General features: G+C 37.6%; 6 protein-coding genes across 11 annotated transcripts in view; 4 read left to right on the forward strand and 2 right to left on the reverse strand.

Moving 5' to 3' along the window:
- The window catches only part of LOC104756938 (mediator of RNA polymerase II transcription subunit 25), a 6,700-nt gene extending 5,455 nt beyond the window's left edge, over positions 1-1,245 (forward strand). Inside the window, exons 14-15 of one of the 2 annotated variants that reach the window (XM_010479604.2) lie at positions 323-409; positions 520-1,245. In XM_010479604.2, coding sequence (XP_010477906.1) covers positions 323-409; positions 520-993 — 561 coding nt within the window. In that variant the 3' untranslated portion in view covers positions 994-1,245. The remainder of the gene's footprint in view (positions 1-322; positions 410-519) is intronic. The other variant, XM_010479606.2, reaches the window with a different exon arrangement.
- On the forward strand, positions 3,032-5,963 carry LOC104756936 (lysine histidine transporter-like 6). Of its 4 annotated transcripts, none has more exons than XM_010479601.2 (8): positions 3,032-3,060; positions 3,157-3,235; positions 3,320-3,468; positions 3,938-4,321; positions 4,723-5,222; positions 5,327-5,418; positions 5,517-5,585; positions 5,696-5,963. In XM_010479601.2, exons 2-8 carry the CDS (start codon positions 3,203-3,205, stop codon positions 5,792-5,794), a joined length of 1,326 nt encoding a protein of 441 aa, XP_010477903.1. In that variant the 5' UTR covers positions 3,032-3,060; positions 3,157-3,202; the 3' UTR covers positions 5,795-5,963. The 4 variants fall into 4 exon arrangements, with proteins under 4 accessions (XP_010477903.1, XP_010477905.1, XP_010477904.1 ...); XM_010479603.2 differs by having other exon boundaries at positions 3,037-3,060; positions 3,332-3,468; XM_010479602.2 differs by lacking the exon at positions 3,032-3,060 and having other exon boundaries at positions 3,074-3,235; positions 3,332-3,468.
- Positions 6,127-8,519, reverse strand: LOC104756935 (GDT1-like protein 4). The gene is made up of 13 exons (XM_010479599.2): positions 8,303-8,519; positions 8,136-8,204; positions 7,774-7,833; positions 7,631-7,678; positions 7,421-7,512; positions 7,302-7,338; positions 7,175-7,219; positions 7,022-7,090; positions 6,888-6,932; positions 6,749-6,810; positions 6,587-6,659; positions 6,414-6,497; positions 6,127-6,320 (listed from the first exon to the last, which is right to left on the reverse strand). Exons 1-12 carry the CDS (start codon positions 8,318-8,320, stop codon positions 6,426-6,428), a joined length of 690 nt encoding a protein of 229 aa, XP_010477901.1. The 5' UTR covers positions 8,321-8,519; the 3' UTR covers positions 6,127-6,320; positions 6,414-6,425.
- On the forward strand, positions 9,631-11,565 carry LOC104756934 (protein ASPARTIC PROTEASE IN GUARD CELL 1-like). Its single transcript, XM_010479598.2, has one exon. The coding sequence runs from the start codon at positions 9,950-9,952 to the stop codon at positions 11,399-11,401; it is 1,452 nt and encodes a 483-aa protein (XP_010477900.1). The 5' UTR covers positions 9,631-9,949; the 3' UTR covers positions 11,402-11,565.
- LOC104756933 (CTL-like protein DDB_G0274487) lies at positions 13,048-15,929 on the forward strand. 2 transcript variants are annotated; one of them, XM_010479597.2, is made up of 9 exons: positions 13,048-13,403; positions 13,576-13,627; positions 13,862-13,941; positions 14,022-14,319; positions 14,419-14,602; positions 14,698-14,925; positions 15,000-15,116; positions 15,217-15,450; positions 15,546-15,929. In XM_010479597.2, the coding sequence occupies exons 2-9, from the start codon at positions 13,581-13,583 to the stop codon at positions 15,723-15,725; spliced, it is 1,368 nt and encodes a 455-aa protein (XP_010477899.1). In that variant the 5' UTR covers positions 13,048-13,403; positions 13,576-13,580; the 3' UTR covers positions 15,726-15,929. The 2 variants fall into 2 exon arrangements, with proteins under 2 accessions (XP_010477899.1, XP_010477898.1); XM_010479596.2 differs by lacking the exon at positions 13,576-13,627 and having other exon boundaries at positions 13,049-13,403; positions 13,862-14,319.
- The window catches only part of LOC104756932 (serine/threonine-protein phosphatase 2A 65 kDa regulatory subunit A alpha isoform), a 4,297-nt gene continuing 3,302 nt past the window's right edge, over positions 16,216-17,210 (reverse strand). Inside the window, exons 11-13 of the mRNA XM_010479595.2 lie at positions 16,769-16,908; positions 16,616-16,682; positions 16,216-16,526 (exon numbers count right to left, since the gene is read on the reverse strand). Of these exons, the coding sequence (XP_010477897.1) occupies positions 16,404-16,526; positions 16,616-16,682; positions 16,769-16,908 (330 nt within the window). The 3' untranslated portion in view covers positions 16,216-16,403. The remainder of the gene's footprint in view (positions 16,527-16,615; positions 16,683-16,768; positions 16,909-17,210) is intronic.

Consider the following 17,210-nt stretch of genomic DNA (forward strand, 5'->3'; position numbering starts at 1 on the left):
CACTAATTGTTTTACCTGACATTGCATCAGGCAATATGTTGGCAAAGCTGACTTCCTTGTGTTTCGGGCCATGAGTCAACATGGGTTCTTAGGACAACTTCAGGATAAGAAGCTTGTGAGTATTGTTCAAAATTTATAACAAATGTTGAACTGCATCTGTAAACTTTTTCTGCATGAACTATCAAATCTCTTACTATGTTCACCATACTCTTTACGACTCCTACACTTGTTGATTGCCTAATCGTGTGCCATATTATTTTCATCTTCGCACTTAGTTCTTGTGGAATTGTATATGATAACTTTGTCATTTTCCGAAGTGCAGTGTGCAGTTATCCAGTTGCCATCACAGACGCTCCTGCTCTCTGTCTCTGACAAGGCTTGCCGCTTGATAGGAATGCTTTTTCCAGGGGTAAGGAAACACAAAGTTTACCTACCTACTAAGGTGTCTAATTCACATGTATACCCATTATCTAAGTGACTCTCGAGTTTTGTTTTGTATTTTGTGTTGGTTTCGCCCAGGATATGGTTGTGTTTAAACCACAAATTCCAAATCAGCAGCAGCAGCAGCAACAACAGCTCCAACAACAACAGCAGATCCACCAGCAGCAGCAACAACAACAACAACACCACCAACAGCAACAGATGCCACAACTCCAGCAACAACAACAACAGCACCAGCAGCAACAGATGCCACAACTCCAGCAGCAGCAGCAGCATCAATTGTCGCAGCTCCAACATCATCAGCAACAACAACAACAGCAGCAGCAGCAACAGCAGCAGCATCAGTTGACACAGCTTCAACACCATCATCAGCAGCAGACATCGCCGCTGAACCAGATGCAGCAACAGACTTCGCCACTGAATCAGATGCAGCAGCAGCAGCAGCCTCAACAGATGGTAATGGGTGGTCAAGCTTTTGCTCAAGGCCCAGGTAGATCACAACAAAGTGGTTCAGGGCAGCCTAACATGCCAGGAGCTGGCTTCATGGGATAAATAAAATGATCATCTTCAGTGCTAATTAGATTCATCATAATTACAATGATTTCTTTCTTCTTTGGTCAACTCGATTTTAGTTGTCCTCTCTCTCTCTCTCTTCTCTTGAGCCTGAAAATGACGTATTCCTATTATGGGTCTGACCATTAGCTACGGCACCCAAAAACTATTTTGTTTTTATCATCCAAACTACTTTGTTTCTTACTTTAGATAAATAGAAGGAAAAAAAGTGGATGGTTTGGTTTCTATTTTGTTTGTGGTGTCGACAAGCTGCTCCGAACTTAGCTTCCTTTCTTTTTTATCTGATCGACAACAAGGAAATAAAGCATCAAAACCATTTCAGATTGGACTCTGTTTTTGTTAGCAGGTATGAAAGATACAATTCATGTCAATAATTCAATCTATCTACAAAGGTTTACGGTAAAAATATACCATTTTTTTTCCAACAAATATACACCTTAAACCTTTTTGCCGTAAAAAAACAAAAACAAATATACACCTTTTTAAAACTGCATATTGCATTAGAAAACTATTATATCAAAATTACATCATTGAACTAGGATTTATGATTATCTTAAAAATTTCAAGTATCATCACAAAGCAATTTTCATTTTTCCATATTCCAGTTGTCATTAATATTTGCTCACACCAACCCTATCGCTACTGGTTCAAGTCTTGGCACAAAAGTGCTTATCATGTTGTAGGTGTTTTGTCTGTTTGTTTGTTTCTTGTCTTTGAAACAGATCTTGTTTTGTTTTAGTACCGATAAAGTCAATAAAGTCATTAAGTAGAATTTGGAACAATCTTACTGTTTGATCATAACAATCTTTGAATATCCCTAAATAGATTGACCAAAACTATTTGATAAGTTGTTGTTGTCTAGAAACGAAAAAGAAGGAACACTTAAAATTATTGATTTACAGATTGATAAGACGTAGTAACTACGACGCGCACTAAATCGAAATCGACTGCTTTTATTTTTGAAATCAAAGACAACAAACATGACTTCTCTTCTCCACTCTTAGCTAAAAGCTCTAGTTCATTGTCCGAATCGAGGTAAGTTCCTTGAGAGAGGTGGAGTGGAGGGGTCCCATTCACGTGGCACATAAAAATTTGATAAAACTTGTACCAATTTCAAGCCATGATGATACGATTCATCGCACCCGTAGATCTTTCTTCATCGAATCATGGGGAAACAATATATAACCAAAGGCCCTTTTCTTAAAAGATGAGAGAATGAAAGCAAGAAAATGCCAGCACTCAACTTTTTCTATGGTTTTTAAAAAAAATAATTCTCATAAGCTTAGACTTGTGAGTAATTATGGCACCATTTAAGTGGGATATGTAGAAAGCAAAGATGCAAATTTGATTATAGTATATGAAAAACTGAAAAAGCTGATTTTCAATTTTTCCCACCTTTTTTATATAGGGAACTGAGATTGTCTAAATAGGGACACTTTAATTCTTTTTTGTGGGTGGGTTGTTGGGCTACATAACTCTTTTTATTTATTTTCTATTAGCTTTGAATTCTGCTAATAATTCAGAATCATTTTGTTAAGTAAATTACTTATTACAATGGTAAATGTCACAAATTAATATACCGTAACGAAGAGTTCAATTATACTTAAGAGTGTCTAAATGTTTGAGATTATGACGGATTGTCTTTTGTTGCTTGCGTTTTACCCTTTTGATGTTATAGTGCCATAATCAATCATAGCACTATATGACAAACGTAAATGGTAAGAAACTATTGTTGGCTATATGACACAGACAGAAGAAAATTACAAAAAGTATGGTCGACATAAATATATGAAGATAAATTAATAGAAATCTTACGTTGGTTAATTACTTATAATTTGTTTAGTATTATGGTACCAATTTTTTTTTTGATATTTTAATTTTTTTACACATTACTTGGATTTGACAGTTTTACACGTATCAAAAATTTGATCAACTTTAAAATGATCACAGTGCGGAAAAATTAAAGTTCCTTTACATGAGCATCCGACATAAAAATAAGCCGGGAAAAAAAGAAAAGGCCAACAAGTGACATTAATTTAAATTTAGGTAAGATCTTAAAGAAAAATTCCTTCAGTTTTTTTATTTAGAAATATAAAAACTCAAAAACAGTACTTAAAAGCTCAGAGTTGTCCACATTTTTAGGGAAATTGAGATCGTCTCACTACACTGCAAACAAAAAACATACACAATGGTCTCTACTTCTCCGGTTTCTCCTTCTAAGGTATTTCTCCATACATCTTTCACCTTCTCATTCTATACTTTTTTTTTTCTTTCTTTTTTCGTATAAGTTGATTTGTGTTTGTAGGAAACTGACCAGAAGTCGTCCGGCGAGAAATGGACGGGGGGAGATCCAACACGGCCAGCCAAGTGGTGGTACTCCACCTTCCACACTGTCACCGCCATGATCGGCGCGGGAGTCCTTAGCCTCCCTTATGCTATGGCTTACCTTGGATGGTACTCTCTCTTCAATCATATATTACCAACTTTAGGCCCTCAATTATGTTTTATGTTTGTATTTCAAGCAATCAACCTAATTGATAAATACAACCAAAAAGGCTAATTTTATTTCCCACTAATTGTTTAAGATGAAAACATGCAAGTAAATGGAAATTCATATTTCGGATCTTTCTAGTAATATTTTTTAGAATTCTGTAAACATTTTCGTTACTTAAAGATGAACACATGCAAGTAAATGGAAATTCAGGTTTCGGATTTTTCTAGTAAAGTAGTAATATATTTTTTTAAATACCGTAAACATTTTCGTTACTTAAAGCTGTTATAATGAATTAGCTAGTTGCAATTAAAAATTGAGATATAAGAAGATCCAAAGAACATGCAAAAAAGAAAAAGCAAAGTGCATTTTTTTTTTTGGTTTGTAAGAAAGATAAAGTGATGTGATATGTCATATGTGTGATGTAAACAGGGGACCAGGGACATTGGTGTTGGCAATGACATGGGGACTGACCTTAAACACGATGTGGCAAATGGTGCAGCTCCATGAGTGCGTACCAGGAAGCCGTTTTGACCGGTATATCGATCTAGGCCGATACGCTTTTGGTCCCAAACTCGGCCCGTGGATCGTGCTTCCGCAGCAGCTCATCGTCCGGGTCGGCTGCAACATCGTGTACATGGTTACAGGAGGCAAGTGCTTGAAGCAATTCGTGGATATCACGTGTTCCACCTGCACCCCGGTACGACAGTCGTACTGGATCCTCGGCTTCGGTGGAGTACACTTCATCCTCTCCCAGCTCCCTAACTTCAACTCTGTCGCCGGCGTTTCCTTGGCTGCCGCCGTCATGTCCCTCTGGTCACTCTCACCACCTTCTTATATATCACCAAATTATTATTTTACCATACTGATGCGATACATATATACAGTAGATCATTTTTTCTTTCTTTTCAGTTTTGGAATAATATTAACTATTTAGTAACAAAACTTTTATAAGTTATACACACAATACATATATAATTTGTCTTTATCAAATTCAAAACACCATACGAAAAGCAAAAATAATTGGACTATATAGAGTTATTTGATATAAATTATACTGACAAAGGCTTATTCTACCAAGTTCATACGCGTAAAAATTATTGTCCTAGAATGATTTAGTCCAGTTTATATTTGAATTACTGTGGATCTTTTGAAAAAATAACAATTATTAAATAGGTCAAGACTGATGAGACTTTGTGAAATTTGTTATGTTTTAGCTACTCGACGATAGCGTGGGGAGGAAGTATCGCACATGGAAGAATGCCTGACGTGAGCTACGATTACAAGGCCACGAATCCGAGTGACTTCACGTTCCGAGTTTTTAATGCGTTGGGTCAGATCTCTTTCGCTTTCGCTGGCCATGCTGTGGCTCTAGAGATTCAAGCCACGATGCCTTCCACCCCTGAGAGACCATCAAAAGTGCCCATGTGGCAAGGTGTGGTCGGAGCTTACTTGGTCAACGCCATTTGCTATTTTCCGGTGGCTCTAATCTGCTATTGGGCCTTTGGCCAAGACGTAAAAGACAATGTGCTGATGAATTTACAGAGACCAGCTTGGCTCATTGCTACTGCTAATCTCATGGTTGTTGTACACGTTATTGGTAGCTACCAAGTGTTTGCTATGCCTGTGTTTGATCTTTTGGAGAGGATGATGGTTAACAGATTCGGTTTTAAGCATGGAGTTGTTCTAAGGTTTTTCACTCGGACTACTTATGTTGGTAAGACTTTATTTTTGTTCATCATGATACATAGAATAAGTGTGTCTATAATTAAGAGAATCTAAATTATGAGTTGAATTTTTTTTTTGTTATTGGAATTTCAGCATTTACATTGTTTGTTGGAGTGAGTTTCCCTTTCTTTGGAGACCTTCTAGGGTTCTTTGGAGGATTTGGTTTTGCACCTACTTCCTTCTTCGTAAGTCCACTTTCTCTTTGATCTTTCATTATAAGTTTTATTATTGAACTATATCAAAGTTCAGTGTTATGAATATATGATCGATGATGACGCTGCAGCTCCCAAGTATAATGTGGCTTATCATCAAGAAACCAAAGAGATTCAGCATGACCTGGTTCATCAATTGGGTAAGCATCTATACTTTACATTTTTTATTTTCATTCATGTATATAATGCAAAATGAACTATGTCTATTGTCTAGGCAACTGAACTGATCTTATATATATATCTTGGGCAGATCTCCATTTTCGTAGGAGTGTTCATAATGCTGGCGTCAACAATTGGAGGACTGAGGAACATCATTGCAGATTCTTCTACTTATAGTTTCTACGCTTAATGATTAGATCTTAATTATATATATACACTAAGTTATTGATCACTGGGTCTTCTAATTATAAAGTGTAGGAATAAATCATCTAAATGGTCGTGCGGATCGAGTTAGAGAGAGATGTATAATGTTGTGCTACTTATATTCAATAAGACATATATATTACTAGTTCCACATAGCCTCTTTCGTCTTTTATATATCTTCCAATAATTTTGTGTTTTTGACAGTAACAAAACCATATTGTTTCATCAAATTCTTGCATACTGTTGTTACATATTATATGGGTTTCTCTTCATATGCATTCACACACAACTTCAAAATCTACATGATTCGGAAAATAGAAAAAATAAAACACTGATCACCAAAGACTTTATTGAAGTCAGGTGGCTGTTCCAGCCAATTTCAATATTTTCACTGTAAGACAATCTTGGAGATTTGTTTTGTAATCACTAGTGTAAACGTTTAATATGAAAAGATTAAATATCTAAGAAACTATGGCTGGTGACATTCTTCGTCGTCATCTCTCCCTATAAACCTGCATTTTTTCCACGAGAACAGTAATAGAGTAAGAGACAGAACACTATTGTCCAAATATTTATAAGAAATATATTAGGGTTCAGAATCATACCATAAAGAAGCATTAGGCCTCAATAGAAGTAAGATACGATTGGATGCCAAAAATGATGAAAAGCATTCCACCAGAAAGAGCAACCTGCAACAACATTAGACCACCCAGAGTTTTATTAACTTATGATGAGTCTTATACCTCAAATGTAGAAAGGGATAATGAGAAATACTTACTATTCGTTCGGATATCTGAGACGCTAAGCTCTTTCCTCCAATCACAGCAGCAGTGGTGCACAAAAATTGTGCCCTGTATAAACCACAAGATAAGTCAGCTAAACATATTGTGATGCAAACACAGAACAAGACGGATGTAAACAGTTTTACAGTGAAACTTACACAACTCCGCCAAGGACCACTCCGAGTGGATTTTCATCTGCAGCTAAACCAATTGTAGCAAGCTAGACAAAAAGAGTTATGGTGATTGGTGAGCATGTGGAACATTTAGATTGAATCAATCGAGTAAGTAAAAAGGTACCTGACTCTTGTCACCCCATTCTCCAAAGAAGTTAATCGAAAACGCCTGCAAGAAGATAAGGGGGAATATGAAACTAATCCACAAAAGTCTACTGCTTTTGTGAGCAAAATTTCTGAGATTATCTTTTTATTTACCTTAAGAAAAATTGGAGAGAAGAATTGTGTGAGGAACGGCCTTTTCTGCTTTTTGTTTTCATCTTCAATCTACAAAGACAACAAATGGTTTGAAAAGTTAGCACCAATACTTCTCATTCTCAGACTGTGATCTTTATTGTTTTAGTTCCATACCTTACTGCTGTCTTTAGTTTTACCAGTAGATTTCAAATCAGCATCCTATAATCAAACACAAGAAAGTCAAACCACAAATACATTTTTATGTAAACGTGATAGTGACATGCAGAAAGAGGAAACAAACCAGTTCGGCTTCGACTTCAGCCAATTCTTCCGAACCCCTGCGAACAAAGTAGAATCAGATACCCTGAATTTCTTAGATGCAAATCGTGTCCTTATGACATCAAGATGAGGAACTATTACCCTCCTCCTTGTTTAAAACCGTCCCACAAAGACCAAAGTCCAAAACCAAAGAACAACAACGTTGTAATGTGATGAGTCCATTTGCGTGAGATCTCCAAGTGAGGGTTGGAATCAGCAATTAGTAATATAGATTGGGAAACTTCTTCATGGAAAAGTCTTATATTCAACTACAAACAGAGTTCAAGCAATAAGAAGTCAAAAATCATATACCAGATTTGGAGCAGCCCATCCAAGAGTAGCAGAGAGAATAGTCATGACCTATGAATTAGCAAAGACATGAGCTTTTCCAAACCTAGGAGAAAATTCACTAAAGCCAATAGTAAAACTAAAAAGGACTCAGAAAAAAAACTTACAATCAAAGCCGATAGACAACCAGACAACACAAGTCTCCTAGGATAACGCATCGCCAAAATCTGATTTAAGGGAAAGAAGAGATCATAAGCTTTTTGCAAGTCAAGATAACAACAGAAGTATCATACACTCTCAAGGAGACTGTTAAAAGATTCAAAACTAACAAAAAAAATACGAAATTGAATGGCAATACAAAACTAAAAAAATTTGGGATTCGTTTCATCACTGTCCCCTTTCCAAAATTGTTTCAGAGCAGAATCAAAAACTAAACTTTAATAGAAAAAAGCAATTGAATTGTTCTTCCAACTCAAAACAAAGTTACAAAAACTATAAAGGAAGGAAGAGGAAGAAACACAACACTTACAGCAGCAGCGAAGAACGTCTTGTCACCAATCTCAGAGACAAACGTCATAGCGAGTGACTTGGTAAAACCCTAACAAAACCCCATCAATCGTCATAATTAGCTTCCACAACAAAATCCCAAAGACCAAACACAAAAAAATCTAAAAACAGATATATTTTCAACTCTACCTGCAAAACCGAGCTCATAGCTGCCGAATTGAAATCGACAGCGAATCAGCTATATTCACAGGGAAACGAAAAAACCGAAACTTTCGAGACGACGACGACGACGGAATAAAATCTATCGCCGGGAAGAAGAAGCTAATAGTCGCCGAGAGAGAGAGAGAGAGAAACAGAGACGACCAACAACACACGCTGAACTCTGAAGGGCTATAAAAGGTCAAGGTGAATCCTTTATTGGGGAATTTTAGATATGAATTTGATTCTGATTCGTAAACCCTTAAGATTTTGCCACGTGTATTAATAACAACCAACGGATTTTGTTTGATGTGTGGGTTCTTCTACAAAACCAATCTCAACTTGGAGTTTATATAGAAGAAGAAGTGAATGCTATTTAATTAGTTCCCTATGGTTTGCGTCACCCACTGCTGCTCTCTCTCAGTCTCAGAGAAGCTAAACGATAAGATTTTTTACTGCACTCTCTCGTATATATTTATATTGTCGCGATCTCACGATTGAGACGTCACATGGAGAATATTATTTACTCAATAGTCAATATAGCTAAATTCAAGTCTCAACTAATCCTTTTTTAATTTGGTATTTTTAGCCTACTAGTTGTTTTTTTATACAATTCTTAGAAATAGATTGACTGACTTCTAACTGGAGAATGAATTGATTCCCCAGTTGGACCTAATCTGATTGAGCCAATTGTGTACTTGTTTCAACTTGTAGGTTTTATCTAATTCTAAAACTAATAAATATTGTAAAAAATAGTGGCGATATTTGTATATATGTCTGTATGTTAAAAAGTATATATAAATCAGAAGGTATCATATGTATGATGATCAGATACATTTGAAGATAACGTTGCTAAAATCAAAAAGGTCAAACTGAATTTAGAAGTGTAATTACGATTGGAATAAGAATTTAGAAGGTTATGTGTAGACTGTAGTAGTAGACTTAGAGTATACAAGGGCTCAAGTAAAAAGGCTAAGTAAGAGACACACAGGCCCATGAATTCACATTTTTCAGGTCAGCAGCATACTGATTCCTCCACATCGTAATTCTATGCTAACACAGTAACACACAACTGTTAACTGTTGTTGTCAGAATGCATATGTAATGTATTGGCTTTCTAACTTTCTTATGTATATTGTATACTAGTAGCATTTAGTTTTGAAATGTGTGAGCTGTAAAATTGAGAGAGTCATTAACAAAAGCTAAGGTTAGTATAAAGATCATTGGCAAATTTGTCAAGTGAGGCCTATGTGAAACACTCAAAAGTGGCGGACTTTTTAAAATAAAGCCTGATTTAGATTCTTTAAAACAACAACAATCTCCACACTAACCGCATTGAGATCATAAAACAAGTTTATTTAAACCTTCCCACTTAAAGACGATGAAGAAACCTCCTCTTCCCCTTAAACCATTTATCTAATCTTGTATTAATTCTTCCAAGTAGATACTGTACTACTTACTTATATAAATCTCCTCGAAATCTGCAAAAACCCCAAAACACAGCTTTGTCTTTGTTTAATTAAAAGAAGCTTTTGTCTCATTTCTCCTTCCCCACCAAACCACACTTTTGTCTTCTCTCTTTTAATTAACCTCTTTCACTTCGTCTTCTCCACTGTTAACGGTCCGAAACTAAAAACAATGTCTTCTCACTGTTCCTTACTCTTCTTCATCTTCTTCTTCCTCACTTCACATTCTTCTGTCTTCTCCAGAATCTTGCTAGAGACCTCCGTAACAGCCACGTCTATACTCAATGTCGCCGACTCCATTTACGAAACCAAGAATCCGTCGTCGTTTCAGCTGAACCAGCAAGAAGAACAGAGCCAATCGCCTTTTAGCTTGAAGCTTCATTCAAGAGCTTCTGTCCGAGGAGGAGTTGAACACTCGGACTACAAGTCACTCACACTAGCCAGACTAGACCGCGACACAGCCAGAGTCAAATCTCTCGTAACACGTTTAGATCTAGCCTTAAACAACATATCCAAAGCAGATCTCAAGCCCGTTATTACCACAATGTACACCACGGACCAGGAAGATATCGAAGCTCCTTTAATCTCCGGCACGACTCAAGGAAGCGGCGAGTACTTCACACGCGTCGGAATAGGTAACCCGGCGCGTGAGGTTTACATGGTGCTTGACACTGGAAGTGACGTGAACTGGCTACAATGCGCCCCTTGCGCCGACTGTTACCACCAAACCGAACCAATCTTCGAGCCAGCCTCTTCTTCTTCTTACCAACCTCTCTCGTGCGACACTTCACAGTGCAAAGCCCTTGAAGTCTCGGAATGCAGAAACGCCACGTGTCTCTACGAGGTTTCTTACGGTGACGGTTCTTACACCGTCGGAGATTTCGCCACCGAGACTCTCACAATCGGCTCGACTTCGGTTCAAAACGTCGCCGTCGGATGCGGACACAGCAACGAAGGGTTGTTCGTCGGCGCTGCTGGTTTGCTCGGTCTCGGCGGCGGGTTGCTAGCTCTACCGTCGCAGCTCAACACGACGTCGTTTTCATACTGCCTCGTTGACCGTGACTCAGACTCTGCTTCGACGGTTGAGTTCGGTACGTCTCTCCAACCCGACGCCGTCGAGGCTCCGTTGCTACGTAACCACCAGCTCGACACGTTTTACTACGTAGGCCTCACTGGGATAAGCGTCGGCGGCGAGTTGCTTCAGATTCCTCAGTCATCTTTCGAGATGGACGAGTCAGGAAGCGGCGGGATCATCATCGACTCGGGAACCGCCGTGACTCGTCTCCAGACAGGAATCTACAACTCGCTCAGAGACTCGTTCTTGAAAGGGACGTCGGACTTGGAGAAAGCAAACGGCGTTGCGATGTTCGACACGTGTTACAATCTATCAAGCAAGACGACGATTGAAGTCCCGACGGTGGCTTTTCACTTTCCCGGTGGGAAGATGTTGGCTTTACCGGCTAAGAACTACATGATTCCGGTTGACTCGATGGGGACATTTTGTCTCGCGTTTGCACCGACGGCGAGTTCGTTAGCTATCATCGGCAACGTGCAACAACAAGGGACACGTGTCACTTTCGATTTGGCTAATTCTCTCATTGGATTCTCGTCTAATAAATGCTAAAGCTATAGACGTACTAGTAGTTTTTTTTTTTAAGAATAGTGACAATGAAAATGAAAAGTCACTTTTAAGTTAAATTAGAGAGTACTTTCTTCTGTTCTGTCGTTGGGTTTTGTTTGGTTTCTTGTACTTTTGTTGCATAGAGTGAAAAAGATGGAATTTGTTTAGTTAATTTCATAATTAACGAGTGGGTGTGGTGTGGTCTACAATGAAATGAATCTTGAGGGGCCTCGTTACATGTCACCTGAGACGTATGAATGAATTACGTGGAGCCACAGTACTCGTAGTGTTGATAACTAAGCCCAAATACAAAGTGTGATTGTGATTGAAGAAGTTAAGCCCAAAAACATGATAAACAAAATAACAAAATCTTTGAAATACAAGAAACGAATGCTTGAAAAATCCTTACTAGGCTAATAGTAATACTAATCGTGAAACAAAGATAAACTGAGGTCACCTTATCCTCTAATTTTCTTTAGTGATTAATTCATGTTTAGTGATTTGCTTCTAAGCACATTAATAGATCTCTAATCATTCTAATTAAAAAGATTTTTTTTGGATTTGTTTTAGAAAGAGTAACATGGCACAAAGATATGTTTTTCATCAAAAAGAAAGAAAAGAAAAAAACATGACACAAAGAGAGGTGGCGAAGTCATGGTGCCACTGCCACCACTTGCCATCACACAACAAATGAAGTGGCAGCAATGGGTTCAATCATTCTGTCCTTAAAAAAAAGCTTTATTTCACCTTTTCTTCTATGTCAACCTTTTACTTTCTCCTTTGTTCATCCAAAAGGACAAGAACCACTCTTCTACTTTTACAGGTTTATGCTAAAAATAAAAACTTATGCCATCAGATAACCTGGAAAATTTCAAACGTTTGTGAACAAAATACACATGAAAAAAAATATCGTCCAGCATTAAAATAGTGCTAGTATATTCCTTGGCAATTAAACCCAAAACAAAAAAACAAAATAAAAGTCGTAGATTCAATAGATGATTTTGACCGGTCCATTTTTTAAATATCTGAATAATTTTCTTACATACGTGAGTGAGGTATACAATGCATTACAAGTACACCAAACGACGTACATTAAACATTTACCACAATTTATATATCAGTATCCGCGCAAGCGCGGGATTGTGTTTTAATTTTTTTTTCTATTAATATCAATTTTTGAGCTTGAATATGATAATTCAAAGTTTTGAGGGTAAATCGTTATAAATATATGTCATGTAGTAATATTAGGATAAATAAACGATATTGATGACTACTTCAAGATCTTTATCATTAAGAGAGTATATTTCTTATTTATATTTTATAAAAATATTTTTAAAGGTTTTGATGCTGATCCATTTGTTGATCTAATTGTATATATTATTTATGATTAGATGTTGATACTAACATAACAATGATAACATTACTATGTATAAATATAGATTCATATTTTTAACGTTTGATATATAAACTTTTAAAATAGATTCAACAAAAATCATGCATAGTAGTTGCATTATGTTCCTTTAGAAAAAGAAAAAGAAAAACAATTTTGTGAAAGGAAATTAAAAAAAAAAAAGTGAATAGTGACGGAGGGAGAAAGTGTGACTTAAGAAAAGGACCACTGCAAAAAAAAAAAAAAGTAATTACTTCTCTTATCCAATAAAAAGGAAGAAGAAGACGAAGAAGAAGAAAGAACTGCTCTGACATAATACTTGTCTGGCCTTCACTTCTCTTTGATCATTCAATACATTCATACTTCTTTTTCTTGACTCATAAACCCCTTTTTTTCATTACAATCCTTTGGTTTCACGTTTCTTTCATTGACTATTCTCTCCTCCTCCCTCATTTCTCTCTCTACTCTTTTGTGATATTTATTCAAAGATGCTTCTATGAAATTTGGTTTTGGTCTGTGAATCTTTTTTTTTATTCTCATACTCTAATCATGAGTGACTCCACTACCAGCGTCTCTCCTTCCTCTGATTACGCCTCCATCTCCTCCGGCGACCAGGTTCTCCCATTTTTTTCTCAATTTCGATCTGGGCACGAATCTGTTTGTGTAGGATTTTAGAATTCCCTTGATGGGTTTTGCTTTATAGACCACTTTGTTTCATAAAGTCTATCTTTTTACAAGTTGGGGATCTTGATGAACTCACATCTTGGATTGGTTTCTTACTTACCAGTTACCATGTTAAGAGCGGTTGGCTACTTTGGTTTTCTAACTTTTAATCACGGGTTGGTAACAAATTTTGTTTCTTTTTTGAATATGAGACTTGTGTGAGTTTGATCACTTTTATGTATTTGCATTGTACTGGTTAGAAGATTCAGGGTCGTTGCTTAGGTAAAAGAATAGCTTTTTATAGGTCTAAGACTTGTCCATGGTATACTTTGGAGTGAACCGGTCTGATTTGTTTTCTTTAGTTGCTAGAGATGTTTAGAAAACTTACTTACTTGGTTTGTGATTTGCAGAGTCTTCAGCGGAGTCGAAGGAGTGGAGATGGAAACAGAGCCATTGTGCGTGAGTCTCGCCACTGGCATGATGTATTCTGGTCAGCCATCTTTATGATCCACATGGTTTGTTTAGGATTTGTGCTCGTGGTGCTTGGACTCAATAGGTTTAGAATATCAGATAGGTTAAACATCGATAGGTACACTCAAGGGTTCTTGGAGAATCATAAAGGGCTCACCGAGGACTACTGGCCTCTCTATGCTGTTGCTGGTGGGATTGGAGTCTTTATCAGTTGGGTTTGGTCATTGCTGCTTGGCTCTTACGCCAATGAAATGATGAAAGTTTCTGTTCACATCTTAACTACCTATCTAGCTGTAGTTAGTGTACTATGTTTCTGGTGCAGACAGTTCTTCTGGGGTGGTGCATTCGCCGTTGGAGCTCTGTTGCAGTTCTTGTATGTTATTTCAGTTATTGACAGGTGCGTGCCAGGTTGAATATGATTGAGAGCTAGTATGGTTAATTTGGTAACACTTATCATTGTTATCAAGTCTTGATGATTTGAGTTGTTCATTTGTAGACTTCCCTTCACGATGCTGGTTCTGAGGAAAGCGCTGAAATTAGTTTGGGGGCTTCCTAAGGTGATAATGGTGGCGCATGCTTTCACAGTGGTCATGCTTCTGTGGATGTCTCTATGGTCTTTTGGAGCAGCTGGTGTTGTGGCATCGAGCATGGGCGATGAAGGACGCTGGTGGCTTCTTGTGGTGAGCTGGCAAGTTTTGCATTTTCCTTACGGGTTATGAAGAAATCATGTTTATATATCATTTGATCATTGGAAGATATGTATATATATCTGCAGGTTCTTTCGGTTAGCTTATTCTGGACAGGCGCTGTGCTATGTAACACTGTCCACGTTATAGTTTCTGGGATGGTGTTTCATGTTCTCTTTCACTGTGGTCAAGAAGAGTCAGCATCGTTGCCTCCTAGCTCTTTAATAGACTCGCTTAGATACGCCGTGACAACATCTTTTGGGAGCATATGCTACGGATCACTCTTCACTGCGGCCATTAGAACACTTCGCTGGGAGGTAGTCTCTGGTTTCTTTTGCTGTTCGGAAAACATTATCGTTCTTCCTATTCTTAATAACTTTGGTGTTTGCAGATAAGGGGATTCCGTTCCAAGATTTGTGGAAACGAATGCCTACTTTGCTGTGTTGATTTCTTGTTTCACCTAGTTGAAACTCTAGTTCGGTTTTTCAACAAGTATGCCTATGTCCAGGTATATAGACTATATATATTAAGAGACAGCAAGCTTATGATCTCTCTCTCTTATGAGCAATGAAGAATCAAAATGCTACAACTTTTGGTTAATTTTATAGATTGCAGTGTATGGAAAAGGATTCAACAAATCAGCGAGGGACGCTTGGGAATTGTTTCAGTCGACAGGTGTAGAGGCACTTGTTGCATATGACTGTTCTGGTGCTGTTCTTCTAATGGGAACCATCTTTGGAGGACTCATCACAGGCTCTTGCATTGGTATATGGGCTTGGATCAAATACAGTGACAGAGTCATAATGGTTGCATCTACGGCAATGTTGATGGGAATGGTCCTTGTGAGTGTGACCCCTTTTGTGCACTCTTTAAGTCACCCAAAATTTACATGTCCAACTTGTTCGATTTTTTTAATTGGTTCAATGTTGGTTTTCAGGTGGGGTTAGGAATGGTGGTAGTGGAGAGCGCGGTGACATCGATATACATTTGTTTCGCTGAAGACCCTTTGTTGATTCAAAGATGGGATGCTGATTTCTTCACTGAGATGTCTGAGGTACTTCACCGACGTCTCCAACATCGTAGCTCTCGATCCCGTGAAGTTTTGACGACGGCTTGATTAGTCCATAATGCCTCTTGGAAAATAGGAGACATAACTGTAGTATATTATGCTATTAGAGGGTGCTGAAAGTGGGCTAACCCGTCTGGCTAAAACTGTTTTGTCATATGATTCATGCTTTCCATTTGTTAAATTATGAATAGGAAGTTGTGGACGATTTGTTGATTAAAATGTATCAAATCTAATGTATTGATTTTGTGGTTAGTAGAAAAACAAAATTAACGGAAGAGTACAAAGTTATTTTAGAGAGAACGAGTCAGAAAACCAAACAGAACCACATGCATTTCATTTCCATCTACACTTCTGAAGTAAAAAACAATTATTACCGACTTAACGTCCAAGGGAAAGCTAACATAGAAGTTACAATATCATCGACGTGACCCATAAATTCAATACATGCTTTAAGAAGCTGCAACTAACAGATACGTAATGAAGTTATGTAATAATGTGCAAGGAACTAAAAAGATATCACCATGATGACAAAAGGGAGTAAAGTGTTAGAATTAGCTTAGAACAACAGAAAATGTAAGAAAGGGAATACAATTTTACTAACAAATATAATTGCAGTTCATAGCCAGCAACCAAAATGGCGTTTTACACAAACAAACCAAATCAATTGCAGAGAACACAAATAATAGAAACTTAACTTAACGATAATACATATGAAAAAAAATTAATTCAAGATTGCGCCGCTGTGGTACCATCGATGGAATTAAGCGCTTGGTTTGCAAAATAGCGAACATCAACATCAGGGTCTTCGCTCAGGTCCACCAAGCACTGACGGATTGTCTTGTCCACCACCTACAAATTTTTGACACGGCAAAAACATTAGAGTTCAACAATTTCCATTAGCTTGCGATATAGTTGAGTTAGGTTTGTCTAAATCTTACTGATTGGTCGACTATGGGGATGAGGGATTGCAGAAGTTTGGCAACGTTGAACTTAATGTTTGGAACTCTGCAGAGATTATGTGCAACAAGAACGTTAAAAAGGTAAGATGTGTTATTGATGGATTTTGGCCAATTCATCTTAATCTATTTTACCTGTCTTTTGATGCTTCAACAACCACAGGAAGAAACTTAGAGCATGTGATTTCTGATCCCATTACAGGAGCCATAAGAGATATTGCACGTAGAACCATCATCCTATGTAAGTAGTGCGGATTGTTGACCATGTCCAGTACCTGTTTAGATGATAGGGTCAATCTGGAGGTCTCAATAAATGCAGCTTTAGCTATTTCGAAGTAAATAAACCAAAGATGGAGATTGGAAGTTATAGGCGAGCTACTGTGGAGTTAGATCAACACTAAGATAAACAGACAGAAGCTTTTAGTATGAAATGCTCAAAGAATACCGATGTTAATTTATACAGACCTGGGGAACTAAATGTTGCATTGCCCATTCAGGACCAAACTCCTCTGCGAGACGCTTTAGGTTGTTTGCTGCAGCTTCACGGATGGAGTAAACCTGAAGAATGCGAACAGTG

This window comes from Camelina sativa, chromosome 17 (genome assembly GCF_000633955.1).
Source record: "Camelina sativa cultivar DH55 chromosome 17, Cs, whole genome shotgun sequence".
NCBI classification, from domain to species: domain Eukaryota; kingdom Viridiplantae; phylum Streptophyta; class Magnoliopsida; order Brassicales; family Brassicaceae; genus Camelina; species Camelina sativa.

Excerpts from the sequence above, each read along its gene's own strand:
- LOC104756936 (XM_010479601.2), top strand. The coding sequence starts at position 3,203 with ATGGTCTCTACTTCTCCGGTTTCTCCTTCTAAG. Across the intron at positions 5,223-5,326 it reads CACTCGGACTACTTATGTTG|CATTTACATTGTTTGTTGGA; the intron begins GTAAGACTTTAT and ends TTGGAATTTCAG. Across the intron at positions 5,586-5,695 it reads TGACCTGGTTCATCAATTGG|ATCTCCATTTTCGTAGGAGT; the intron begins GTAAGCATCTAT and ends TATCTTGGGCAG.
- LOC104756935 (XM_010479599.2), bottom strand. Across the intron at positions 7,513-7,630 it reads GATGGGCTGCTCCAAATCTG|ATCTCACGCAAATGGACTCA; the intron begins GTATATGATTTT and ends CCTCACTTGGAG. Across the intron at positions 7,220-7,301 it reads CTGAAGTCGAAGCCGAACTG|GATGCTGATTTGAAATCTAC; the intron begins GTTTGTTTCCTC and ends GTTTGATTATAG.
- LOC104756934 (XM_010479598.2), top strand. The coding sequence starts at position 9,950 with ATGTCTTCTCACTGTTCCTTACTCTTCTTCATCTTCTTCTTCCTCACT.
- LOC104756933 (XM_010479596.2), top strand. The coding sequence starts at position 13,338 with ATGAGTGACTCCACTACCAGCGTCTCTCCTTCCTCTGATTACGCCTCC. Across the intron at positions 14,320-14,418 it reads GTTATTTCAGTTATTGACAG|ACTTCCCTTCACGATGCTGG; the intron begins GTGCGTGCCAGG and ends GTTCATTTGTAG. Across the intron at positions 15,451-15,545 it reads TGTTGATGGGAATGGTCCTT|GTGGGGTTAGGAATGGTGGT; the intron begins GTGAGTGTGACC and ends GTTGGTTTTCAG.